Below are 23,739 nucleotides of genomic sequence, written 5' to 3' on the forward strand. Positions count from 1 at the left end.
GTTAAAAAAGAATTAAAAAAATAAAGCAATGAAATGGATTTGGATCAACAAATCAATTGAACGGAGTGGGTCTTAACAAATTTTAGCTAAATTTAATGAATTTAATTAGAAAATTAAATTAGTTTATACTTTTATTTAATAAAAAAAATTATAATTATAATTAATAATCAATTAATTATATTTTTGAAAATTTGGCGAAAACCAAAAGAATACCTGACCTGAACGATTACGCTAGCGACAGTGTCCATTTCGTTCGAAATTTGTAGCGAGCAGATCTCTTCTCATTCTCTCTCTAAATCTTCTTCAGTATTTTAATATTCAACTTATTCATTCTCTTTGAATGTGGGAAAATGGAGATACTGCCGTGGTACGCTGTTGTTTTGCTTCTACTGCGCTGCTCTTTACAGGTGAGGTCCGACGCGTCGGATCACAAGTACAATGTCGGCGATCGGGTGCCGCTGTATGCCAATAAAGTCGGACCTTTTCATAATCCCAGGTGAAATTTTTTGTCCTTTTGCTTTCTTTAATTGCGTCGGCAAAAAAGGCGACTGCGTGCATGTGTATTGAGTCGTTCAATCGGTTTTTGTATCTGCTAATTGCAATTTTTATATTGTTCTACATTCTGAAGTCCTGTTTGAGCTTTTACAGTCATTATAAAAGTGATGGGATTCTTATCTGCTTCATATTTTTAAGAAGATGAGTGTGAAAGTTATAAGAAACAAATATTTCTTATCCAATTTGTTTCATTGAGGTGCTATGCATGGCTAATACTCTTGATTGTGAATCAATGTGTCAGGTGATTAAATTGATTGGGATTAAATTTTAAAAAATCTTAAACTTTGGTTTTCTACGAAATAAAATTGCTTTTTATTTATGGTGAACTGATGACTACGATGCTTGTCTTTTTATGCCAGTGAAACATACCGTTTCTTTGATCTTCCATTCTGTTCTCAAGGTTTGTGTCTTGTCTTTTTGCCTCCTGTTTTAATTACGAATATAAACTAGGAAAATTATGACGTACTAATTTCATTTCATGGTGGATTCTCCTTGGCAGCTAATGTTAAAGAGAAGAAGGAGGCTTTTGCGGAAGTTTTGAATGGAGATCGACTTGTCAGTGCCCCATATAAACTAGAATTTTTGCAAGATAAAGACTGAAATTGTTTGCAAACAGAAGTTAACTAAGGAAGAAATTTCACAATTTCGAAGTGCTGTCTCAAAGGATTACTATTTCCAAATGCGCTATGATGATTTGCCATTCAGGGGTTTCATGGGGAAAGTCGAGAAAAAAGGAAAATCTGATCCCAGTGAATTCAAATTCTATCTATTCAAGCACCTTCATTTAGAAATTTTTCACAATAAAGATCGTGTGATTGAGATTAATGCACGAGCAGACCCAAATGCCCTTGTAGACCTAACAGAGGATAAGGAAACTGCTGTAGAGTTCATGTACTCTGTAAAATGGAAGGAAACAAGCACACCTTTTGAGAAGAGAATGCAGAAGTATTCACAATCTTCTGTAATGTCCCAGCACTTGGAAATTCACTGGTTCTCGATAATCAACTCCTGTGTGACAGTTCTTTTGACTGATTTTCTTGTTACTATTCTAATGCGAGTCCTTAAGAATGATTTCGTCAAGGGAGTACGCTCTTATTTGGTTTTGCTCTATATCTACTCTTCTCGGTTTGAAATTTCTGACCTTCTAATGTTTACAATATGATTTTATTAATGTAAAGATTTTCTCATGATGAGGAGACAATTGAAGATCAAGAAGAGACTGGTTGAACATTCATGGTGATGTATTCAGGTACCCCAAATACAAATCTTTGTTTGCCGCATCTCATGGTTCTGGCAGCCAGTTGTTTACCCTGTAAGTATTAATCCGAGCTACTTATTTCTGAAATCTATCTCAATCCAACTGATTTCTGATCACATATTGTTGAAAGTTCTAAGTTCAATAATCTCTGACGCCGCAGCACATTCTTCATTTTTATCCTTGCATTGGTCGGTGTGTTTTATCCAGTACAACCATGGAGCTCTATTCACTACGTTGGTTGTCATTTATGCACTTATGTCTGGGATTGCTGGCTATACTGCAGCCTCTTTCTATGGCCAACTAGAAGGAACCAATTGGGTATGTATGGGTTGTATCACCTTCACTCAACAACCTTTTTTACACTATGATGCTGTTGTATGACCAGTTTTCCATGTCATAAACAAGGGTTTGCGGGCCACTATTTCTTACCTTCTGCTTCCTTAATACTATTGCCATTGCATACAATGCCACTGCGGCATTGCCATTCGGTACTATTGTTGTCATTTTTCTTATATGGGCTCTTGTGACATCCCCATTATTAGTCTTAGGAGGGATAGCTGGAAAGAATAGCAAAGCGAAATTCCAAGCTCCTTGTAGTACCACAAAATATCCTAGAGAGATTCCGCCACTACCTTGGTACCATGGAACTCTGTCACAGATGGCAATGGCTGGATTCTTGCCTTTCAGTGCCATATATATTGAACTCTATTATATATTTGCCAGTGTGTGGGGACATAGGATCTATACCATTTATAGCATCTTATTTATAGTCTTCATCATCCTCTTGATCGTTACCGCTTTTATTATGGTGGCATTGACTTACTTTCGGCTTGCTGCTGAAGTCCATGAATGGTAGTGGAGGTATGACCTTTTTTACTAGTCCCTTCATTTTCTTTCCACACACTCATAAAATCAAATTCTGCAACCAGCTTAAATGACTCAGTGTCTCGTCGATTTTGCCTATCGTACTTGAACTGTAGTAAGAGCAATAATTTTCATTATTCCGTGTAATTGCTTTATGTGGCTCAACAATGCGAATTATCACATACTTCAGAAAATTTGAATCGTATTATCTCTAATTCTATGTTCTGGTATAAAAATAAACATTTGTTCAATCCTAAAAATTTTGTGATGGACAAATTACTTGCAAATTTCTTTTGTTAGAAATTATTGCATGTTCTAAAATATAGCATAACTTATCGATATGTTCCCATACTAGATGCCACGGATATTACTGTTTGTTGATGGCTTATTCTACAGGTCCTTTTTATGTGGCGGTTCGACTGGGCTGTTCATATATGGATACTGTTTGTATTACTTCTACGCACGCTCCGATATGTCCGGCTTTATGCAAACTTCGTTTTTCTTTGGATACATGGCGTGCATTTGCTATGGCTTCTTTTGAAAACTCAAATTGGAAATCTCCAGTCACCATCTAGAAGGTCCACGGTAGGTGCAGCTATTGTTGATTCTCCAATGGCTGCCATCGTCCATTCACACCAATTAACATGTGCAGAATATCCTCTATAAATAGAGGCTTCAGCTCGTTGTTTAAATCGTCTCATTCCCAGTTGAGGAATCCTAATCCCAAGTAGAGGAGATTGAGAGTGCTGTGAGATTTGATTTTTCTCTCAAATTAGTTTGATCTTTGATAGTTTAATTTTCAACAAGTGGTATCAGAGCCTGATTAGAGGTATTAGCCATCAAAGGAGAGCTCTCTGTGAAAAATTCGATTTCGTGAAAGTGTCTGAAATCTTGTTTTGATTATACCACGACGTAGCTCTCGTTCCCACGAGTCTACCGGTATTTTCAGATCGAAAATCGGACATCAAACGAATTTTCTGTGATTTTTCAAAAGTTCTTTACGAAGAAGATGATGAACAGTGCCCGCCACATCATTGCCACGTAAGCATCCAGTCAGCACCACGTCATTGCCACGTAAGCGTCCAGTCAGTGCCACGTCATCAGCACTATTCAATTTTCTGAAAATTGCATTTTGGTCCTTATATTTTCTGCTCGTTTCAAAATGGTCCTTTATCTTTCCTAAAGTACAGAATGGCCCCTGAACTTTTGGTAATGACTTAGAGACCCATGAACTATCAGAAAGTTATATAGTGATCCCAAAATTTTCAGCAATAGAATTTCTGACCCCGAAGTGCTTATTCCACCATTTTCGGCCGTTCCGGACACAACGGTGTACTTCGTTTTACGAGATTCAGCTCCTATTTTGATAAATAAATATTGCAGATGACCACAGAAGAGTCAACATCATATTCTGGAGCTATGATTATGCTCACGGCAACCAACTACACGCTGTGGAAACCTCGGATGGAAGATCTCCTCAGCTGTAAAGATTTGTTCGATCCCGTAGAATTTAAAGGTGAAAATCCTGATCCAACCAAAGCGTCAGAGTGGAGGAAATTAAACCGAAAATCTATTGGTCAAATCCGACAATGGATTGATCATAGTGTCTTCCACCATGTTGCACAGGAGACAGACGCATATGCTCTATGGAAGAAGCTGGAGGACATGTACCAGGCCAAGACCGCTCGGAATAAAGCCCTGTTGATGAGGCAGTTAGTCAATATGAAGTTCAAAAGTGGAACTTCTGTTGCCGAGCATACCAGTGAGTACCAGAGTCTGGTAAATCAATTATCGTCTGTAGATTTCCCTCAGCAACTCGGCACTCCTACTTCTCAGTTCGCTTCCTGATAGCTGGGAAACACTTGTAGTTTCCCTCAGCAACTCAGCTCCAGATGACAAACTTACCATGTCCATGGTTAAGGATGCCCTGTTCAACGAGGAGGCCAGGAGAAAGGATATGAGCACAGACCAGGCTCATGCCCTTGTCACAGAGCCCCGAGGAAGACAACAAGAGAAACAACAAAGGGGTAAAGGCAAATGGAGAGGCAGAAGCAAAAGCAGAGGCAGATCCACTGATGGCAGAAAACCTTCGTATAAATGTCATCACTGTGGAATAGAGGGTCATATGAAGAAGAATTGCTACAAATGGCTAGAGGAGCAAGGCCAGAGCAGTTCCCAGTCGAAGAACAAGGGTGGAGAAACGCTAGTCATCATTTCTGGAGATGTAGCGTTCTGTTCGACCCATAATGAGACATGCCTTCACGTTTCAAAAGAAGACACAGAATGGGTGGTAGATACTGCAGCTTCCTACCACGTGACTTTGCACAAGGAATACTTCATGACATACAAAGCTGGTGACTTTGGAGCAGTGAAGATGGGAAATTCCAGTTCCTCTGGGATTGTAGGAATTGGAGATATCCAAATAAAGACAAGTGTTGGAAGTACAATCACTTTGAAGGATGTCAGACATGTGCCAGATCTTCGGCTCAATCTTCTTTCTGGAATAGCCCTTGACAACCAGGGCTATGATAATCATTTCAGCAATGGCACATGGAAGATGTCAAAGGGTGCTTTGATAGTCGCTCGAGGACACATTTGTGGCACACTGTACAAGACTCACATGAAGATATGTACAGACACCCTCAACGTAGCTGAGAAGGAGGGTTCTCAAAATTTGTGGCACCAGAGACTCGGCCATATGAGTGAGAAAGGGTTGTCTACCCTAATAAAGAAAGAGCTTATCATCGTTGACAAAGATGCTGCGCCAGATCCTTGCATTCATTGTCTATTTGGTAAGCAGCACAGAGTCTCATTCAGTTCCTATTCAACGAGAAGATCAGAGTTGCTCAGTCTGGTACACTCTGACGTTTGCGGTCCCCTGGAGGATGAATCACTAGGCGGAAATAAATATTTTCCGACTTTCATTGATGATGCTTCTCGAAAGGTGTGGGTCTATTTCCTGAAAACGAAGGACCAGGTATTCGAATACTTCAAAATGTTTCATGTCATGGTAGAACGTGAGACTGGGAAGAAATTGAAGTGTCTCCGGTCAGATAATGGAGGCGAATACACTTCCAAGGTGTTCGATGCGTATTGCAAAACATACGGCATTCGACATGAGAAGACGGTCCCTCGCACCCCTCAACACAACTGTGTAGCCGAAAGAATGAACCGGACAATCATGGAACATGTTCGGAGTATGCTCAGTATGGCTAAACTGCCAAAGTCATTCTGGGGAGAAGCAGTCAGAACCGCATGTTACCTGATCAACAGATCACCATCAGTACCACTGAATTTTGAAGTTCCGGAGAAACTGTGGTCTGGAAAGTATCCATCATACTCACACTTAAGAGTATTTGGATGTTTGGCGTATGCACATGTATCCAAGGAGCTCAGACAAAAGCTTGATGCAAGAACCACTCCATGCATTTTCATTGGCTATGGAGATGAAAAATTTGGATACAGACTATGGGATCCAAAGGAGAAAAAGGTGATCAGAAGCAGGGACATTGTGTTCCATGAAAGCCAGACAATAGAAAACATTGAAAAACCTACAATGTCTCAGAAGTCAAATGTTGGTGCTCTAAATTCAGATGCAGCACTAAACCCGTTCGATATACTGACAGAATACATGCCAGAAGCAGAAGCTAAGGAAGAAAGAGGTGTTGAGCAGGGGGAGCCACAACCCACTCCACCAGATGTTCCAGGATCATCACAAGGCCCAGATGATGGTAAATCTTCTCAGACTATTCCAGAAGTTCGTAGATCTGAACGAGGACGGATTCCATCTAGAAGATATACGGAATCCGAGTACCTTCTGGTTACTGAAGATGGAGAACCAGAGAGTTTCCAAGAAGCACTATCTCATAAGGACAAAGAAACATGGTTGTCAGCAATGGAAGATGAGATGGAATCTCTGCAGAAGAATCACACTTATGAGATCGTAGAACTTCCAAAAGGGAAGAAGGCACTAAGAAACAAATGGGTGTTCAAGATGAAGAAAGATGGCAGCGAACAAGTGGTGAAATACAAAGCACGATTGGTAGTCAAAGGATTCCAACAGAAGAAAGGAATTGACTTTGATGAGATTTTTTTCACCAGTAGTCAAGATGACGTCAATCCGAGTTATACTTGGCTTGGTAGCAAGTATGAACTTGGAGCTTGAACAGATGGACGTGAAGACAGCTTTTCTTCACGTAGATTTAAAAGAAGAAATCTATATGGAGCAGCCAGAAGGTTTTGAGGTTTCAGGTGATAACCTCGTTTGCAAGCTTAAGAAAAGCTTGTACGGTCTAAAGCAGGCACCAAGGCAGTGGTACAAGAAGTTTGACTCATGCATGGCAAGTCAAGGCTATAAGAAAACTGCTGCAGATGAGTGCGTTTACATTCAGAAATTTTCAGACGGGAGTTTCGTTGCTCTTCTACTTTATGTAGACGATATTATGATCGTGGGAAAGGATGCAACGAAGATTAGTCAGTTGAAGAATGAACTCTCTAAGTTTTTTGAAATGAAGGACTTAGGACCAGCTCAACAAATTTTGGGAATGCAGATTGTTCGAGACAGAAACAACCAACGGTTATGGTTATCTCAGGAGAAGTACATTGAACGTGTGCTCGAGAGGTTCAACATGAACAACGCCAAACCAGTCAGCATTCCACTTGCCAATCATTTCAAGATGAGCAAGAGTGCATGTCCTTTATCCAAGAAAGAGATCGGGGAAATGTCATCAATACCATATTCTTCAGCTGTTGGAAGTTTGATGTATGCAATGGTATGCACAAGGCCAGATATTGCTCATGCAGTGGGAAAGGTGAGTCGTTTTCTCTCCAACCCTGGGAAGCAGCATTGAGAGGCAGTAAAGTGGATTCTCAGATATCTAAAGGGTACTACTAATTTATGTCTTTGTTACGGGGGAGCTGATCCAATATTGGAGGGCTATACGGATGCAGATATGGCCGGAGATATTGATAGTAGCAAATCTACTTCAGGATATATCTACACTTTCGCGGGGGGAGCTGTCTCATGGCAGTCACGACTGCAGAAGTGTATTGCTTTATCCACAACAGAAGCAGAGTATATTGCTGTCGCTGAAGCTGGGAAAGAAATGTTGTGGCTAAAGCGATATCTTCAAGAACTTGGAATCAAGCAGAAAGAGTACAAGGTACATTGTGACAGTCAAAGTGCTCTTGACTTAAGCAAGAACTCCATGTACCATTCCCGTACAAAGCATATTGATATTCGATATCATTGGATACGTGAAGTTATGGATCGACAACTGTTGAGACTAGTTAAGATTCATACGAAGGAGAATCCAGCAGATATGTTGACAAAAGTGGTAACGCGAGAAAAGTTAGAGCTATGCAGAGACATAGTTGGAATGCTTGTTTTGGATATGGCTGGAGGGGGAGAATTGAAGAACTCAAATTGAAAATCTCCAGCCACCATCTAGAAGGTCCACGGTAGGTGCAGCTATTGTTGATTCTCCAATGGCTGCCATCGTCCATTCACATCAATTAACATGTGCAGAATATCCTCTATAAATAGAGGCTTCAGCTCGTTGTTTAAATCGTCTCATTCCCAGTTGAGGAATCCTAATCCCAAGTAGAGGAAATTGAGAGTGCTGTGAGATTTGATTTTTCTCTCAAATTAGTTTGATCTTTGATAGTTTAATTCTCAACATCTCTCTCATACTGGGACTGTTGGATTCCGTGCCGCACTCCTTTTTGTCCGACACGTTTATAGTTCGATCAAGTGTGAGTAGCAAGACGAGCTACTGGACTTCATTGTACTACGGTACGTTTTATAAATATAGTCAGGCATTTTGCTGTTGAAGAGGAAAACGAGGGGCAGCAGGACTTTTCAAACGTAGGTCATGATCTCTCTTTTACATCGCCATTCTTGGAAACATATGTCAAGATTTATCATCGTATTATAGGAGCTTGGTTAACCATATCTATACTATTTCTTTAACAAATTAAACAACATGAACACAAGTAAAATCTAGCATAGTAGCAAATGATAAGAAATTATTCCTTTGATGATGAAAATGCTGATCATATATAATTTCAGCACTCCACCAAAATTCCTCAAACGATAAGCGTTCCTCACCCTGATGAATCAGCTAATTTGACCACGTCATCCAAGCACATTATCTCATAAATTGAATCTTAAATAGAGTCGGTAAGGAAAAAACCAAGAAAGAATGTCATAAAATAGGTAGTATACTCAGGTACCATCCCGTTACATGCCCTGTTCTAGAGAATATGCTATTAATATAATGAAAATAGCACACTAAGTATTATACATTACAGATGAATCCCTTCATTCATTACACATGAACGCCGTGCCAGGCAGATGTTCGCTATCCCTCTTCATGTCTGAATAACATTCATTTTTTGCCAGGATAGATTGAAATAAAAAGCACTAGAGAGATTCGAAATGCACCATAAAGTATAGTTGACACGAACATAATCCAAATCAACTAATGTCGGGTGGTTCTCAAAATAATTTATGCCCGTTACCTCCACGTTGAACCACCAAGTCTGATCACCTCCTCAGTACCACTAGGCCGGCTAGGACCCCTGTCTTTGCCTGCATCCTCCTTTTGGTCGTTCAAGTCACCATATAGATCCTTAAGTTTGGCTAAATTACTAGATGCAGATGCCTTTTCCCGATTTTGATCATGCCCACTCCTTTCGTGAATGCTTTGACTTCTGCTCCTGCTTCTGCTACGGCTCCGACTATGGCGAGAACTACCTTCTCGAAGACGATGCCCTTCATTTTCGCTCCTTTCATAATCCCTTCCATAGCCATTTCTGGATCTTCTATCATATTCATGCCTCCTATCTCTATCTCTATCTCTTTCCCGCTCTCTATATCGGTCTCTATCCCTGTCCTTATGTCTCTCATGGTCCCTGTCACGATCACGGAAACGATCCTTATTCATGTCTCTTTCCCGCTCTCGGTCTTTGTCCCTGTCTGAACATTCTCGATCTGACAAATCGTGGCTCTGGCCCCTATGGTGATGGGGGGACCGTCTAGAATCGGCGTCTCTATCATACGATGGAGTTATTGTTCGGCGAACTGGAGATGAACCCCTAGTTGATGCACGATGTGGAGCACGCTGACCAAAAGAGACTGAAAGGGAAGCTTTGACAGAAGGTGGCCTCCTGGCAGTCTCCTCAGATCCACGAGTGGACTCACCAGTAGTTCCACAATGTTTTGATGGCAGTTTCATATTTTCAAGATTTGTCACAATGGTTCGCAAAACTGGAACAGGGATCCGTGGGAAAAGAGTGTCAAAGTAATACTGCATTCAGAAGTAAATAGTGAGAAGTGGAGGCTTAGCAGATGACGGAGAAAATTTTCAGGCCACAGAAATCAAAATCATAAGATGTCGCAAATAACCTGTCCAAGAAGCAAATCGCGCACATACACACCCATCGTGGTCATTCGGCCGTTTGAACCAGGAGAGAATTCCTGTTGTTGAATAAGGAATGTCCACAGAAATCAGCTTTATCATATGGCGACACTCAGCAGGGTTAATATTGGAAGATATGGAAACCAAAAATAAATAAACTAGAGCATATACAGAGCAGCGCCTAAAGATGCCACTGTAAAACTAAATGACAGTATCCAAGAAATTTTCATCCGGAAAAAAGATGTCAGTTCTTCAAATCCATTAAGCAGCCCCCACCCCAACCCCTTAACGTACACATGCAACACATTATAAAACTTTACAGAGAACTGGAAAGTGTTAACCACTTGACTGACAAGAATTTTCACCACTGTATCCCAAAAATAACCAGAACTTTGTTAAATTATGGTTATCACACAAGGACAGTTCACCTGCACAAGAATCACGCTGATGCACCACGGCGGGATTGAGAAATCCTTCCTTCCTGAGCCACAGCGTATAAGAAACAAAACAGAAGATTCCCAAATAAAAGAAACGCTCTATCCACACTAACCCACAGAGAAATAGCACAAGCTTACTAGTAAGCAGTGATCAATATCATGTTAACTGAGGTGTGCAAATCGACATTAAATAAAAGTAAATGACAGAAACATGAATTACAGATTTCCTAAATTGATTGTCAAATAAAGTGAGACTTTTTTTAAAAAAATTCATCAGCAGACATTTGGCAAATGATCCTCCAAGACGCTGTTTAATATTAATTAATATAGATACATATGGACAAGATATGTAACCAGCCATCGATTTGAATTCATCGCTGCAATTTTCCAGGCACGTTATGCTTCACAAAATGCCACAGTAAATATGAGCAATTCATCAACTTAAATGGTATGAAAAAACTCGTAATCACAGAAAATACATAACAAATGATAAGCGAGAAAACGTGCAATTTTCACACCTCATCATCTTTTAGGTATGGTTCGTACCAACCCCATAATGTCTTTGAATCTGCAACATATCTTAAATATAGAAATCCAATCTGCAAAAGAAAATGTGAACCTTTGTCATCTCATTAAATACTTTGTGATGCAAAAAATTTAACCGAGTGTAAAGCTAGGTGTTAAATTTGGCACAGGTAATGCTTATTATTAGACTTTGGCTTAAATTCCAACTCTGGTTGTTTATCCATTTCCGCCATTAATCTTCGACAATAAATCAATAATAATAGAAAAAAAATTTGATTTTTGAAATCACAAAATCTGAAATATTATAAAAAATTATGATGCATAATAAATATGCAATGCCTAACCTAAAAATTCTTGCTGCTAGCGGCGGCGGGCAGCAGGCGGCAGACAGTGTGTGGTTGGCTTAGTGTTTGAGACTTGAGAGTGAGAGTGAAAACCAAAATCAAAAAAAAGAAAGTGGGGTATGCTAGGGTTTTTAGCTCTAAAACTAGTTGATTTTGACTAAGTTTTTAAAATTTGTTGATTACAACTTAAAAATCTTGATTGTCCGTCTCGCCCGCCTATTGACCGCCTCGACTCGCCTCCCCAACGTTGTATAGCTTGGACCGCCTAAAACACCCGCCTCATGCGTAGGTGGTGCAGTCGAGGCGGTCGCCTAGAAGCACTGATTAACAGGTTAACTAATAATAGCTCATGTTCAGAATACATAATTGCTTCATAATTACTTCCCATGCTAGGGCATTAATCTAAGCATACAAACATACATAGAGCTTTAGTAAATGACAATGGAGCCCATTTAGCAACTCTATATCTGTAAACTTCGGCTCTGATGAGGTAGGTACAGGGACGAATGGTATCAGGTTTCGGATAATGAAAATAGGGGCTGCTGGTTGGAGCCAAACATACACCCTACCACGTCTGAATTCCCTCAGTTACCGTCTCAGAAGCAATCTTTTTGTACAACCACATGATACAAGTTGCACTACTGGAAATCCGAGTAGAATTTGCTCAAGAAACACACTGGAATAGATAGGTGAGCATAAATATTTGATTAATACTTCCTTGTCTAAACCCCCTCTTCACTAGCATTCAGGTTTATTTTTCTTTAAAACTTCCAAGAACAAAAAACAATTCCATGTTAACTGCTTTGGCACTATGGAAACACCAAACTCTCTCCTCTACGCCCTATAGTAAGTCCACCACCACACCTACTTTTCACTTCCTAGTATATTTTTCCATGAGTTTGTTTAACTTTAATTTTCTAAAGCTTACACAGCAATCTCCATTAGCACCAAATGGTGTTTGAGTGGAATGGTGTCAGGATATATTACAGTTTCAGCATTACAAAATTAAACCAGAACACGACATTAAGAGAGAATGATAGGTTTCTATTTTTAACTTTTTGAAATTGAAAACCCAATTAAAACCACGATTTGTTTACTTGAGCTTGCCTTAACACACCACTCTCACTCTTTTGGTATGCTTACTTCTGCACACATAAGAAAATCAAACCAAAACCTAGAGGTGATTTTTTTCTTTATTTTGATTTCTCATCCCCTATTATCCTACTTGCCTTTAGCAGAAGAAGTATGAGGAATAAATCAAGTGCCAATTGGATTTAACAAAGTTTGGACTGAAATTTATTCTAAGACCATTACAAGTCTCTTGATACAGTGGAATCCGCCTAGCGGCGCCTAGTTTCCGCCTAGGCAGCCTAGGCTCTAGTCTGGCGTCTGACTAGCGGCCAACAAATTTTAGAACATTGTCCGAAACATGAAAAAGACACCATACACAAACACACACATGCAAAAACTCTACTTACGGCCCTTATGTAAGGAGAATCTGGGTGCTTCAACAGGCCATGCATGTGTTTGACGGTGAGTTTCATCGTAAAGAATTTGTAGAGAACGCCTAATTAAGCCAAAAAACTTATATTATAACAGAAAGATTATACTAAAGCCCATAGAGCTTTAGTAAATGACAATGGGGCCCATTTAGCAACTATACATCTGTAAACTTCGGCTCTGATGAGGTTGGGTACAGGGACGAGTGGTATCAGGTTTCGGATAATGAAAATAGGGGCTGCTGGTTGGAGCCAAACATACACCCTACCACATTTGAATTCCCTCAGTTACCATCTCAGAAGCAACCTTTTTGTAGAACCACATGATACAAGTTGCACTACTGGAAATCCGAGTAGAATTTGCTCAAGAAACACACTGGAATAGATAGGTGAGCATAAATATTTGATTAATACTTCCTTGTCTAAACCCCCTCTTCACTAGCATTCAGGTTTATTTTTCTTTAAAACTTCCAAGAACAAAAAACAATTCCATGTTAACTGCTTTGGCACTATGGAAACACCAAACTCTCTCCTCTACGCCCTATAGTAAGTCCACCACCACACCTACTTTTCACTTCCTAGTATATTTTTCCATGAGTTTGTTTAACTTTAATTTTCTAAAGCTTACACAGCAATCTCCATTAGCACCAAATGGTGTTTGAGTGGAATGGTGTCAGGATATATTACAGTTTCAGCATTACAAAATTAAACCAGAACACGACATTAAGAGAGAATGATAGGTTTCTATTTTTAACTTTTTGAAATTGAAAACCCAATTAAAACCACGATTTGTTTACTTGAGCTTGCCTTAACACACCACTCTCACTCTTTTGGTATGCTTACTTCTGCACACATAAGAAAATCAAACCAAAACCTAGAGGTGATTTTTTTCTTTATTTTGATTTCTCATCCCCTATTATCCTACTTGCCTTTAGCAGAAGAAGTATGAGGAATAAATCAAGTGCCAATTGGATTTAACAAAGTTTGGACTGAAATTTATTCTAAGACCATTACAAGTCTCTTGATACAGTGGAATCCGCCTAGCGGCGCCTAGTTTCCGCCTAGGCAGCCTAGGCTCTAGTCTGGCGTCTGACTAGCGGCCAACAAATTTTAGAACATTGTCCGAAACATGAAAAAGACACCATACACAAACACACACATGCAAAAACTCTACTTACGGCCCTTATGTAAGGAGAATCTGGGTGCTTCAACAGGCCATGCATGTGTTTGACGGTGAGTTTCATCGTAAAGAATATGTAGAGAACGCCTAATTAAGCCAAAAAACTTATATTATAACAGAAAGATTATACTAAAGCCCATAGAGCTTTAGTAAATGACAATGGGGCCCATTTAGCAACTATACATCTGTAAACTTCGGCTCTGATGAGGTTGGGTACAGGGACGAGTGGTATCAGGTTTCGGATAATGAAAATAGGGGCTGCTGGTTGGAGCCAAACATACACCCTACCACATTTGAATTCCCTCAGTTACCATCTCAGAAGCAACCTTTTTGTAGAACCACATGATACAAGTTGCACTACTGGAAATCCGAGTAGAATTTGCTCAAGAAACACACTGGAATATATAGGTGAGCATAAATATTTGATTAATACTTCCTTGTCTAAACCCCCTCTTCACTAGCATTCAGGTTTATTTTTCTTTAAAACTTCCAAGAACAAGAAACAATTCCCTATTAACAGCTTTGGCACTATGGAAACACCAAACTCTCTCCTCTACGCCCAATAGTAAGTCCACCATCACACCTACTTTTCACTTCCTGGTATATTTTCCATAAGCATGTTTAACTTTAATTTTCTAAAGCTTACACAGCAATCTCCATTAGCACCAAATGGTGTTTGAGTGGAATGGTGTCAGGATATATTACAGTTTCAGCATTACAAAATTAAACCAGAACACGACATTAAGAGAGAATGATAGGTTTCTATTTTTAACTTTTTGAAATTGAAAACCCAATTAAAACCACGATTTGTTTACTTGAGCTTGCCTTAACACACCACTCTCACTCTTTTGGTATGCTTACTTCTGCACACATAAGAAAATCAAACCAAAACCTAGAGGTGATTTTTTTCTTTATTTTGATTTCTCATCCCCTATTATCCTACTTGCCTTTAGCAGAAGAAGTATGAGGAATAAATCAAGTGCCAATTGGATTTAACAAAGTTTGGACTGAAATTTATTCTAAGACCATTACAAGTCTCTTGATACAGTGGAATCCGCCTAGCGGCGCCTAGTTTCCGCCTAGGCAGCCTAGGCTCTAGTCTGGCGTCTGACTAGCGGCCAACAAATTTTAGAACATTGTCCGAAACATGAAAAAGACACCATACACAAACACACACATGCAAAAACTCTACTTACGGCCCTTATGTAAGGAGAATCTGGGTGCTTCAACAGGCCATGCATGTGTTTGACGGTGAGTTTCATCGTAAAGAATTTGTAGAGAACGCCTAATTAAGCCAAAAAACTTATATTATAACAGAAAGATTATACTAAAGCCCATAGAGCTTTAGTAAATGACAATGGGGCCCATTTAGCAACTATACATCTGTAAACTTCGGCTCTGATGAGGTTGGGTACAGGGACGAGTGGTATCAGGTTTCGGATAATGAAAATAGGGGCTGCTGGTTGGAGCCAAACATACACCCTACCACATTTGAATTCCCTCAGTTACCATCTCAGAAGCAACCTTTTTGTAGAACCACATGATACAAGTTGCACTACTGGAAATCCGAGTAGAATTTGCTCAAGAAACACACTGGAATATATAGGTGAGCATAAATAATTGATTAATACTTCCTTGTCTAAATTCCCTCTTCACTAGCATTCAGGTTTATTTTTCTTTAAAACTTCCAAGAACAAGAAACAATTCCCTATTAACAGCTTTGGCACTATGGAAACACCAAACTCTCTCCTCTACGCCCAATAGTAAGTCCACCATCACACCTACTTTTCACTTCCTGGTATATTTTCCATAAGCATGTTTAACTTTAATTTTCTAAAGCTTCTTTAGCGGTCTCCATTAGCAGCAAATGGGGTTTGAGGCAGGTTTGTTGAAACTCTAATCTATCCTGACACCATTCCACTCAATCACCATTGGTGCTAATGAAGACAGCTGGGGAAGCTTTAGAAAATTAAACCAGAACGTAACATAAGAAAGAATTATAGGTTTCTATTTTTAACTTTTGGGATTGAAAACACAATTAAAACCACGATTTGTTGACTTGAGCTTGCCCTAACACATCACTCTCATTCTTTTTTATGCTTAATTCTGCATACACCAGAACCTAAAGGTGATTTTTTTCTTTATTTTGATTTCTCATTGCCTATTATCCTACCCGCCTTAAGCAGAAGAAGCATGAGGAACGAACCAGATGTCAATTGGATTTTAACAATGTTTGGTCTGAAATTTATTCCATTACAAGTCTGCTGATACAGTGGAATCCGCCAAGCGGCGCCTAGTCCCAGCCTATGCTCTAGGCGCTGGTCTGCGCACGACTAGCGGCTAGCAAATTTTAGAACCTTGTCCGAAACATGAAAAAAACATTATACAGACACACGCAAAAAATCTACTTACAGCTCTTATGTAAGGAGAATCTGGGTGCTTCAACAGGCCATGCATTTGTTTGACGGTGAGTTTCATCGTAAAGAATTTGTAGAGAAGGCAGAATGCAGTTGAAGGCCCCCGACAATTGCCAGTCATCCAAGGTTCCACATGTGTCACCGTTGTATAAATCTCATCAATGACTTCATGATATGTTTTCAATCTCAAAAGGTCTCGAAAGTAATCAGAAGAAAGTATATTCATGCACAGAACCTTTTCCAACAGTAGATCAATTGATCTCCCAGCTGATTTAATCTCAGACATCGTAGATCATTCAGTTGCCTGATTAATTCACAACAAAGTCACAAAGTTTAAACATGACTGAATCACAAATTGGGCAAATAGAATGAAATAATTCACTCAAATGTAAAACCACGAGCAAAAAAGTAAAAAGAATTTAACCTGCAAAATTACAAGAATGTCTCGCTTTTTGACATCTATAACGCCTAATTAAGCCAAAAAACTTATATTATAACAGAAAGATTATCAAGAAATGTCAACGGCGCGTTTAAATTTACACAAATCGGCAATTCTTGAAATTGAATTTTCCTCTTCAAATGTTCGAATAGTCCCGCGACCAAACGCAACTATGTTAAAATCCAAATACCCGTAAAGCTCACATAATTGCATTCAGAATGCGAAAAATACACATATCACTAGTCGTAAACTTTGTTCCAGTTACCGTAATCGATACTACAAATAGAAATTGACGCTTAAAATTGAATTTCACAATTTCGAAAGGGTAAATATAATCAGTTAAGAGCTTACTATCTGATTCCTTCAAGAAATTGTGCTCGTTTCGACAAAAATATTATTTGGAGAAAGGAAAATCAAACGTTTTCTTACCTCGAAGGAATGAACAGAAGAGCGATGGAGAAAGTTCCCGAACCCTAGGTGCGAAATTCGATATTTCTTAATGGTTGGGCCATCAACTTACCGTATATGCAGGTTTTTCTATTGGGCTGGGCCCAAGCTAATATTGATTCGATCCACTATGAGTCGTGCAACACATTTCCAAGGATTGTGGCTGAATCTGTCAGTATTTTAATTTAATTATAATTTGAGATAAATTTTCCATATGACACTTTTAATTTTTGGCAACAAATGAAGAAGTAGCTGAAATATATAATCATGTTTTTACAAAGTAAAGGCGTTAACAATATATTAATTATCTCACAGTTGGAGTTAAGACTGCAATATGTGTGTGTTTTTCAAACCCATGTTAAAAAAAAAACATAGAAACAAACTCATAATCTCGTATACTAGTCTGACTTATTATTACATTCTATCTCACCGTGAAAAAGTACTCTCGAAGCAAAATTCATGGACGAAAAGGAAATTACGATTGAACCAACGTTCAAAGATAAGCTAGGTGCAAATATAGACAGGACTCAGGAGCATTTCTTGTTGAGTTCTTCGGGATCGATTCATGACGACGATGATGAATGACCCTCATAGGTAGAGAACTTGACTGTAGTTTTTGATAAAACTTGGCTCCCGAGGAATCGTCAAAGGCCTTGTCGATCTGCAAACGATTAATAGCAAGCATGGTTTTAGTATGGGTATATTCTAACACATGCAAGTTCAAAACAAAAATCTTGGTCTGGTGTGTACTATTTCTCGTTTAAAATGCAACTTTTTTTATACTAAACCCATTTTCATATCCATCCATATGAAAATACGAGGTGATAATATTTTAAAAATTGTTTGTAGAGAACTGGATATTTATTATAGATTTTTAGTCAATTTTTTTATAATATAAGAACCCGCAACTCTCTAAATTAGTAACATGCAAATCATAGTAGTCAAATAAATCGTATTAGAAAGACCTTGTGCAACAGGTCCGCCAGCATTGGTGTGGGATTCAACAAACTCAAACACCCCCTTTGAAGCATTTTTTAGTCAAATTCTTGTAAAACATGGCGTACCTTTGTGGTGAAAAAGGTTTATCAAAAAGAGGCATGAGTTGGGCTCTAGGTATCATGTTCCTTCTCATCATTCGGACCTCTTCCTCTTCTATTTTCTGATCTCAATCAAAAATTACGATTTTTTTTAATAAATCTTTGCATAAATTAAACGTGACAATCAAGATAATTAATATAACAATAATTAAGACTAATAGTAGTAATAACATACCTTGAGCAGCTTCTCCACTTGTTTCTTCTGTCGCTCCATGATACACAGCTTGATTGCAACCTGTTACATTAATTATATTAACAGTTACTTTAAATTATTACTTAAATCATTATGCTAAAAAAATGAAAACTACTTACTTACCGAAGAATTAAAAATAGATCGATGGACTGCTCTTTGCTGAGTGTGGAGTCTGAATTCCACAGGTTTTGTACTTTCTTTTATCTGAAATTTTTTGGATAATCTTTTCAGATTGCAAACAAAAAATCAATATCAGAAGCTTATGTTTATAAGATTAAGTAGTAGAATACTCGCCTTTTGAGCAGATTTCCTGTTTGGACTTTCCATGATGAGTAGTATCTTTAATGGAGTAACTTCATGTATGCCACCAGCCTAGTTTCAACTAAAACGAACTATATATATTACACACACACACACACACACACACATTTGAAAGAGTTTGGAGATTTGTATGTTTCCATAATGAATTTATCAAATTCTGTTGCTCCGTCACCACCACCTTCATATTTTTTTCATGCCATGTTTTACCAAACTTTCTGATTGAATTTGATTCTCATACTGTATATATACACCATGTACTCTTGAAAACAACTATATATAACGCATACATATGCTTATACATAAGGAGATACATCAAAAGACATGACACTGGTTCGCCTGCACAAAAAAATTATGTATATGTATATATATTGTATGTATATAAAGAGAAGAAGAAGAAGAAGAAATCTCACCCCTCCTGTGTATACACAAACTTGCTGTAAAGTGCATCGTAATTTTCCAACCGTAGTGTGTCTTCAAAAGTGAATGTATGCACACATACGTCATTGAATGTTTTATCTAAATATTACATTACTTCGTTCGACTTCAAAACGTTGAAGTCATGTGAGTGAGTTTTTCGAGATGTACAATCGATATTTTACAAGAACGTGAGTTAATCATTTACAAATCTATCATATAAAATAAAGCAGTCGATAACCCGCTTCTAAGTTTTTCTTTTCCGAATAAAGGTGTGGATTATTATTGGCTAAAAACCATAAAGAGTCCAATCGATGGTAAAATTTTAGATCTGGCACGAAATTACGTAGCTCGACAAATAATAATGTATTTACGTCAAATGGGTTGTTAATGGCTACTAATCAAATGATAGAATACATATTAGAGTGCTGTCATGTAGTTAGGTCACGATTCAAATATAAACCTAACTGAAATGCTTGTAATTGAAGTTAATTATGAGCATTATACTAAAATATTAGCATGAAGTGAATGAAATTGAAGAAAATTTAATTGGCAAGCAACCGGATTGGGGTGATACAAACTACTTGGAACCAGAAATTTCATGTTATTTTCAAGGCACAGCACTAATGGTACACATAAAGATGAATATTTATTTATATATGTGAGATTCGTTTATATGTATTTATAAATGTCTACACTTAAATGCACGTTGGGGTCAGTATTTCAACTTAGAATTTACATGGTCGAACGATTCTCATACTCGTAAACGATAAAACGATTTATTGCCAGAAAATTGCGTGATTGCAATTGACAAGTCCAAATCACTTGATATGTTCCATCATTCGTTTGCAGTTCAAAACTGGATACCTCAAAATTTAGACTCTCTTCGGAATCATCTAGGATACTGCACACCTCAGATATGCAGATGAAGTATCAACACTCTTATTCCTCGGAGACTTTAAAAAATGTGTAAGACAGAATCAAGTTGTTGATTCCATCCATTTTAGGATCTGTTTCAAACTCGGGATCAATGTAAAAGAACACCTAAGAATCCATTGATACAAGTTAACAAGGTTGTGGAATCAATTGTTGCGGGAAGAGAAAAGTATAGTGCTTACTGGCATGTCAATCTGTTCCCCAGGAAGAAGCCGTTGTTCTTCAAAGCAGAAGCATTGTATTTTGTTGAAGTAAATTGCAGCCTGAAAATTAATCCATAGATGATCGAACCATTTGTCATGACAAAACCATAACCTCAGAATCAAGGAGGGAGCTATCTCCATGGAAATTAAAATGGGTATCAGAAAACAAATTAAAAAAGGGGCCACGATTTTTCGCAGGGAAGGTTAGGCTGTCTTGAGGAAATACTGTGTTTACACATGCTTATATCTTTTGTGATATGACAGAGCTGTCAATACTTCTAAATGTTATTATTTTTATTCTTAAATATTAGAATTTAATCGACAGAAATAAAAGCTTGTCGCGCTGTCACAAAATAAAAGTCACGTGCCTGCTCCTGAACCCAAATATGATTCATATCTCAAACAAAAGGGATGGATCTCATGTACAATAAGTCAGCTTACTAAACACGATGAAAAGAAATTCGAATAAACAAGGTCATTGAGGGCCTAGCAACTACGACAGAAAAATATATTATATACACAATACATGTGTGTGTTGAAAAATGACAAACAATTTCGGTAATAAATTTCAAGCCTCAAATAACTTTACCTTCATTGGAGTGACATTATATGTGGATATACCAGTAATGGGAGTTGGACTTTTATTTTCAGCGGTATAAAATGCAAGGGCACTCTCTCCTGGCTTAACCCTTACCTGTAGTTCAATAGCCAATTATTTAAAGGAAGCAAATTTCTACTGAAAAACACTACTCAAACTAGCAAAACCAAACAGCTAGTTGCCAAGAACATGTAAAATATGTCTATAACATAGGCACCTCTCTCTGTGTTGGAACAAACTTCCAGGGCATTCCATCAGCCACATCAGCATTGAACTGCACAACAATCTCCCTATAAGCAAAAGAAATAGAGTTCATCCAAAGATAATGAGGAAAACATTGAGCAACTTGCTAGACATTTTTGTATGGATATGAAAAATAAGAAAGAACGACAAAAGAGCTCACTTGTTCCAAAAACAAAATTATTCTAAATAACTACATAAAGATCAACACGATATGACTTCCGGTACTCGTTTTGGGATGTTCTAGGTCGATGCATATCAACTTGATTGTTCCTATAGTTTTAGCCAATTGTGTAATCTTTTAGGAGCCTATTTGAGGACAAAATAACAAAAGAAACAACTTATCGTGAAGCTTCACATCCCTATTCCCTCCTAAGTATTGCCCTTGGTAACAAAGGCTATTCTATTCAACCATTTCACAAATGAGACACAGTTATCATAAAGCAATAATAGACACACCTAGATGTTATGGTTCCATCTTTGACATGACGAGCAATCTTTTCTTCAACGCTCTGATGAAAAAAGAAACATGTAACAACGCAGATCTGACAAAAAACAATCATAAACAAAAGTTGAATTACAGATAAATCGATCAAGATCATTCACCTCACGACGCTGAACAGTACCTCCATAACCAGTAGCTTGACAAAACCTCCTATATAGTGGAACTGCAGCATAAGTACACCCCACCATAACGAAGACTAACCCCGTCAAGTACAAAAGCATCTTCTTGGATTTCTTGTCTGTGTTGGCATAGGTAGCATAATGTCGACCAAAAATAGAATGGGACTTTTCCAAATTATAACTCCTTGGTTTACGTCCACAATTTGACATTAAACCACGAAATTCATAACCAAATCTTTGCCCACATATATTATTACTAGCATATCCAATGAAACAACGTCTTGAACCAACAGCTTCTTGTAGGCGCCTTGTTGGAAGAAGGTCGTAAGAATAACAATAAGAGCTAATCATGTAAATCATTCATCTAAACGATCACCAAAACACGAGCTAATCATGTAAATTATCCATCTAAATGATCACTGGGGAAATATAAGCAAAATTTCAGTTCTTGATGAAATATAACACCTTGTGCTATGTTGAATACCTGGATAAAAAGCTGGCTTGATGAATAGGATAGTAAGCGTCAGAAAATAAACGGGTTGCTCTGGAAAGGCGAAAAAATGTCATCCTGGGCAAGCTTCGAAAGTTCTTTGGGATAGATCAGAATAAATTTAACAGCATCTGCAGGACGCCAACGACAACAAAAAAACCCATCAATTTTTATTTTCTAAAAAAAATTCGGATTTATACCATCCTTTTGACAAGATAACAAAAAATTCCTTTGAAACAAACAAGCAGCCAAATCCTCCGTAGGCTTAGGAGTAGGAGGAGATGGCGAGGAGAGTTTCACCGGATCTGGAGTTGCAAATCAGCACCAGAAGGGTCAACGCACAACCAAATAGAACTATACCTCATAGTAGCATATCTTCCCCGTGGTCTCGCGATTAAGCGCCGGTGCTTGCAGCACGATTCTTCGGTGGCGTTCGACGGGGATGAACAGCAGCTTGCTGCAAGGAAGAGGACGATGATATCTACCTTGGGCTTTCTTAAATGGGCCAATTATGAATTGTGGTCTTCTTGAAGTTTATGTTCGGTGTTTTATCTAAATGGGCCTCCTTTACTTAATTTACATTTATTGAATTTTGACGGGTTTCCATTTTTTGGGCTGATTAATATTTAATGATCGGCCTTTGGGTCTGTTTCAATTAACTATGTTTTAATTCGTGTCTAATTGAATTATGTGATTATTATGAAATGATAAAATTTTACTTAAGTTTGGGCTATGAAATTACTATTATACCCTTACATTATTAATTTTTAAAATAAAAAATTTTTATATAGTAAACTGTACATGCAGACAATATATTCATAAAAATGAATAAATGAACTATATTTAGTGAAAAATTTAATATCATGGAAGATACATGCTCAAGAAATTCAAAATAAAATATCTTTCTGACAACCTAATTTAACGTTTTTGGTCCTGATTCCGGAAGTTTCTTGCAAATTTTGGGGAAGTACACACCTTATAGCTCCATATTTGAAATTATTATGCGAAAAAAATGGTTGTAAATTTCTAGGAAATTAAACGGAAAATTAAATAAACCAATTTAGAACACTAGAAGTCTTTCATTTTCATCTCAATTTCCAAGGAAATTTAGCATATCATCAATCAACTTGTTGACCAAATTGAAATTAAAAAGAAAAAGGATTGTGATCATAAAATATAAATTCAGAATAAAATCGAAAACAAGGTATTTTGCAATTTAAAACTACTCAACTCTAGC

At 37.9% G+C, this 23,739-nt stretch overlaps 3 protein-coding genes and 1 pseudogene across 11 annotated transcripts; 1 reads left to right on the forward strand and 3 right to left on the reverse strand.

Annotated features, from left to right (window-relative positions):
• Positions 1-253: 253 nt before the first annotated feature.
• Positions 254-8,607, forward strand: LOC142546546 (transmembrane 9 superfamily member 3-like; annotated as a pseudogene).
• A 256-nt stretch (positions 8,608-8,863) lies between these two features.
• LOC142546547 (pre-mRNA splicing factor SR-like 1) lies at positions 8,864-17,474 on the reverse strand. Of its 7 annotated transcripts, none has more exons than XM_075654312.1 (6): positions 17,369-17,428; positions 16,925-16,968; positions 16,496-16,804; positions 11,054-11,134; positions 10,086-10,157; positions 8,864-9,987 (listed from the first exon to the last, which is right to left on the reverse strand). In XM_075654312.1, the coding sequence occupies exons 3-6, from the start codon at positions 16,784-16,786 to the stop codon at positions 9,196-9,198; spliced, it is 1,236 nt and encodes a 411-aa protein (XP_075510427.1). In that variant the 5' UTR covers positions 16,787-16,804; positions 16,925-16,968; positions 17,369-17,428; the 3' UTR covers positions 8,864-9,195. The 7 variants fall into 7 exon arrangements, 6 of the variants coding, with proteins under 6 accessions (XP_075510427.1, XP_075510426.1, XP_075510428.1 ...); XR_012820476.1 differs by lacking the exon at positions 16,925-16,968 and adding an exon at positions 10,527-10,579 and having other exon boundaries at positions 9,827-9,987; positions 17,369-17,474; XM_075654311.1 differs by lacking the exon at positions 16,925-16,968 and having other exon boundaries at positions 17,369-17,474.
• A 122-nt stretch (positions 17,475-17,596) lies between these two features.
• On the reverse strand, positions 17,597-19,068 carry LOC142546550 (microtubule-destabilizing protein 60-like). The gene is made up of 5 exons (XM_075654321.1): positions 18,971-19,068; positions 18,800-18,880; positions 18,659-18,718; positions 18,451-18,545; positions 17,597-18,047 (listed from the first exon to the last, which is right to left on the reverse strand). Exons 1-5 carry the CDS (start codon positions 19,001-19,003, stop codon positions 17,975-17,977), a joined length of 342 nt encoding a protein of 113 aa, XP_075510436.1. The 5' UTR covers positions 19,004-19,068; the 3' UTR covers positions 17,597-17,974.
• On the reverse strand, positions 18,971-23,026 carry LOC142546549 (cytochrome c oxidase assembly protein COX11, mitochondrial). 3 transcript variants are annotated; one of them, XM_075654317.1, is made up of 8 exons: positions 22,863-23,026; positions 22,497-22,633; positions 21,995-22,319; positions 21,848-21,900; positions 21,366-21,438; positions 21,140-21,244; positions 20,530-20,610; positions 18,971-20,455 (listed from the first exon to the last, which is right to left on the reverse strand). In XM_075654317.1, exons 2-8 carry the CDS (start codon positions 22,577-22,579, stop codon positions 20,354-20,356), a joined length of 822 nt encoding a protein of 273 aa, XP_075510432.1. In that variant the 5' UTR covers positions 22,580-22,633; positions 22,863-23,026; the 3' UTR covers positions 18,971-20,353. The 3 variants fall into 3 exon arrangements, with proteins under 3 accessions (XP_075510432.1, XP_075510435.1, XP_075510434.1); XM_075654320.1 differs by lacking the exons at positions 22,497-22,633; positions 22,863-23,026 and having other exon boundaries at positions 22,015-22,231; XM_075654319.1 differs by lacking the exons at positions 22,497-22,633; positions 22,863-23,026 and having other exon boundaries at positions 21,848-21,933; positions 22,015-22,144.
• Between the last annotated feature and the right edge of the window lie 713 nt (positions 23,027-23,739).

Source organism: Primulina tabacum, chromosome 5, assembly GCF_025594145.1.
Source record: "Primulina tabacum isolate GXHZ01 chromosome 5, ASM2559414v2, whole genome shotgun sequence".
NCBI lineage: Eukaryota > Viridiplantae > Streptophyta > Magnoliopsida > Lamiales > Gesneriaceae > Primulina > Primulina tabacum.

Excerpts from the sequence above, each read along its gene's own strand:
- LOC142546547 (XM_075654311.1), bottom strand. The coding sequence starts at position 16,786 with ATGTCTGAGATTAAATCAGCTGGGAGATCAATTGATCTACTGTTGGAA. Across the intron at positions 10,158-11,053 it reads CATACCTAAAAGATGATGAG|GAATTCTCTCCTGGTTCAAA; the intron begins GTGTGAAAATTG and ends ATTCAACAACAG. Across the intron at positions 9,988-10,085 it reads GCGATTTGCTTCTTGGACAG|TATTACTTTGACACTCTTTT; the intron begins GTTATTTGCGAC and ends TTCTGAATGCAG.
- LOC142546550 (XM_075654321.1), bottom strand. The coding sequence starts at position 19,003 with ATGGAAAGTCCAAACAGGAAATCTGCTCAAAAG. Across the intron at positions 18,719-18,799 it reads GATCTATTTTTAATTCTTCG|GTTGCAATCAAGCTGTGTAT; the intron begins GTAAGTAAGTAG and ends TTAATGTAACAG. Across the intron at positions 18,546-18,658 it reads AAGTGGAGAAGCTGCTCAAG|AAAATAGAAGAGGAAGAGGT; the intron begins GTATGTTATTAC and ends GATTGAGATCAG.
- LOC142546549 (XM_075654317.1), bottom strand. The coding sequence starts at position 22,579 with ATGACATTTTTTCGCCTTTCCAGAGCAACCCGTTTATTTTCTGACGCT. Across the intron at positions 21,439-21,847 it reads GATGGAACCATAACATCTAG|GGAGATTGTTGTGCAGTTCA; the intron begins GTGTGTCTATTA and ends TTTTGCTTATAG. Across the intron at positions 20,456-20,529 it reads GGGAACAGATTGACATGCCA|GTGTTCTTTTACATTGATCC; the intron begins GTAAGCACTATA and ends ATGGATTCTTAG.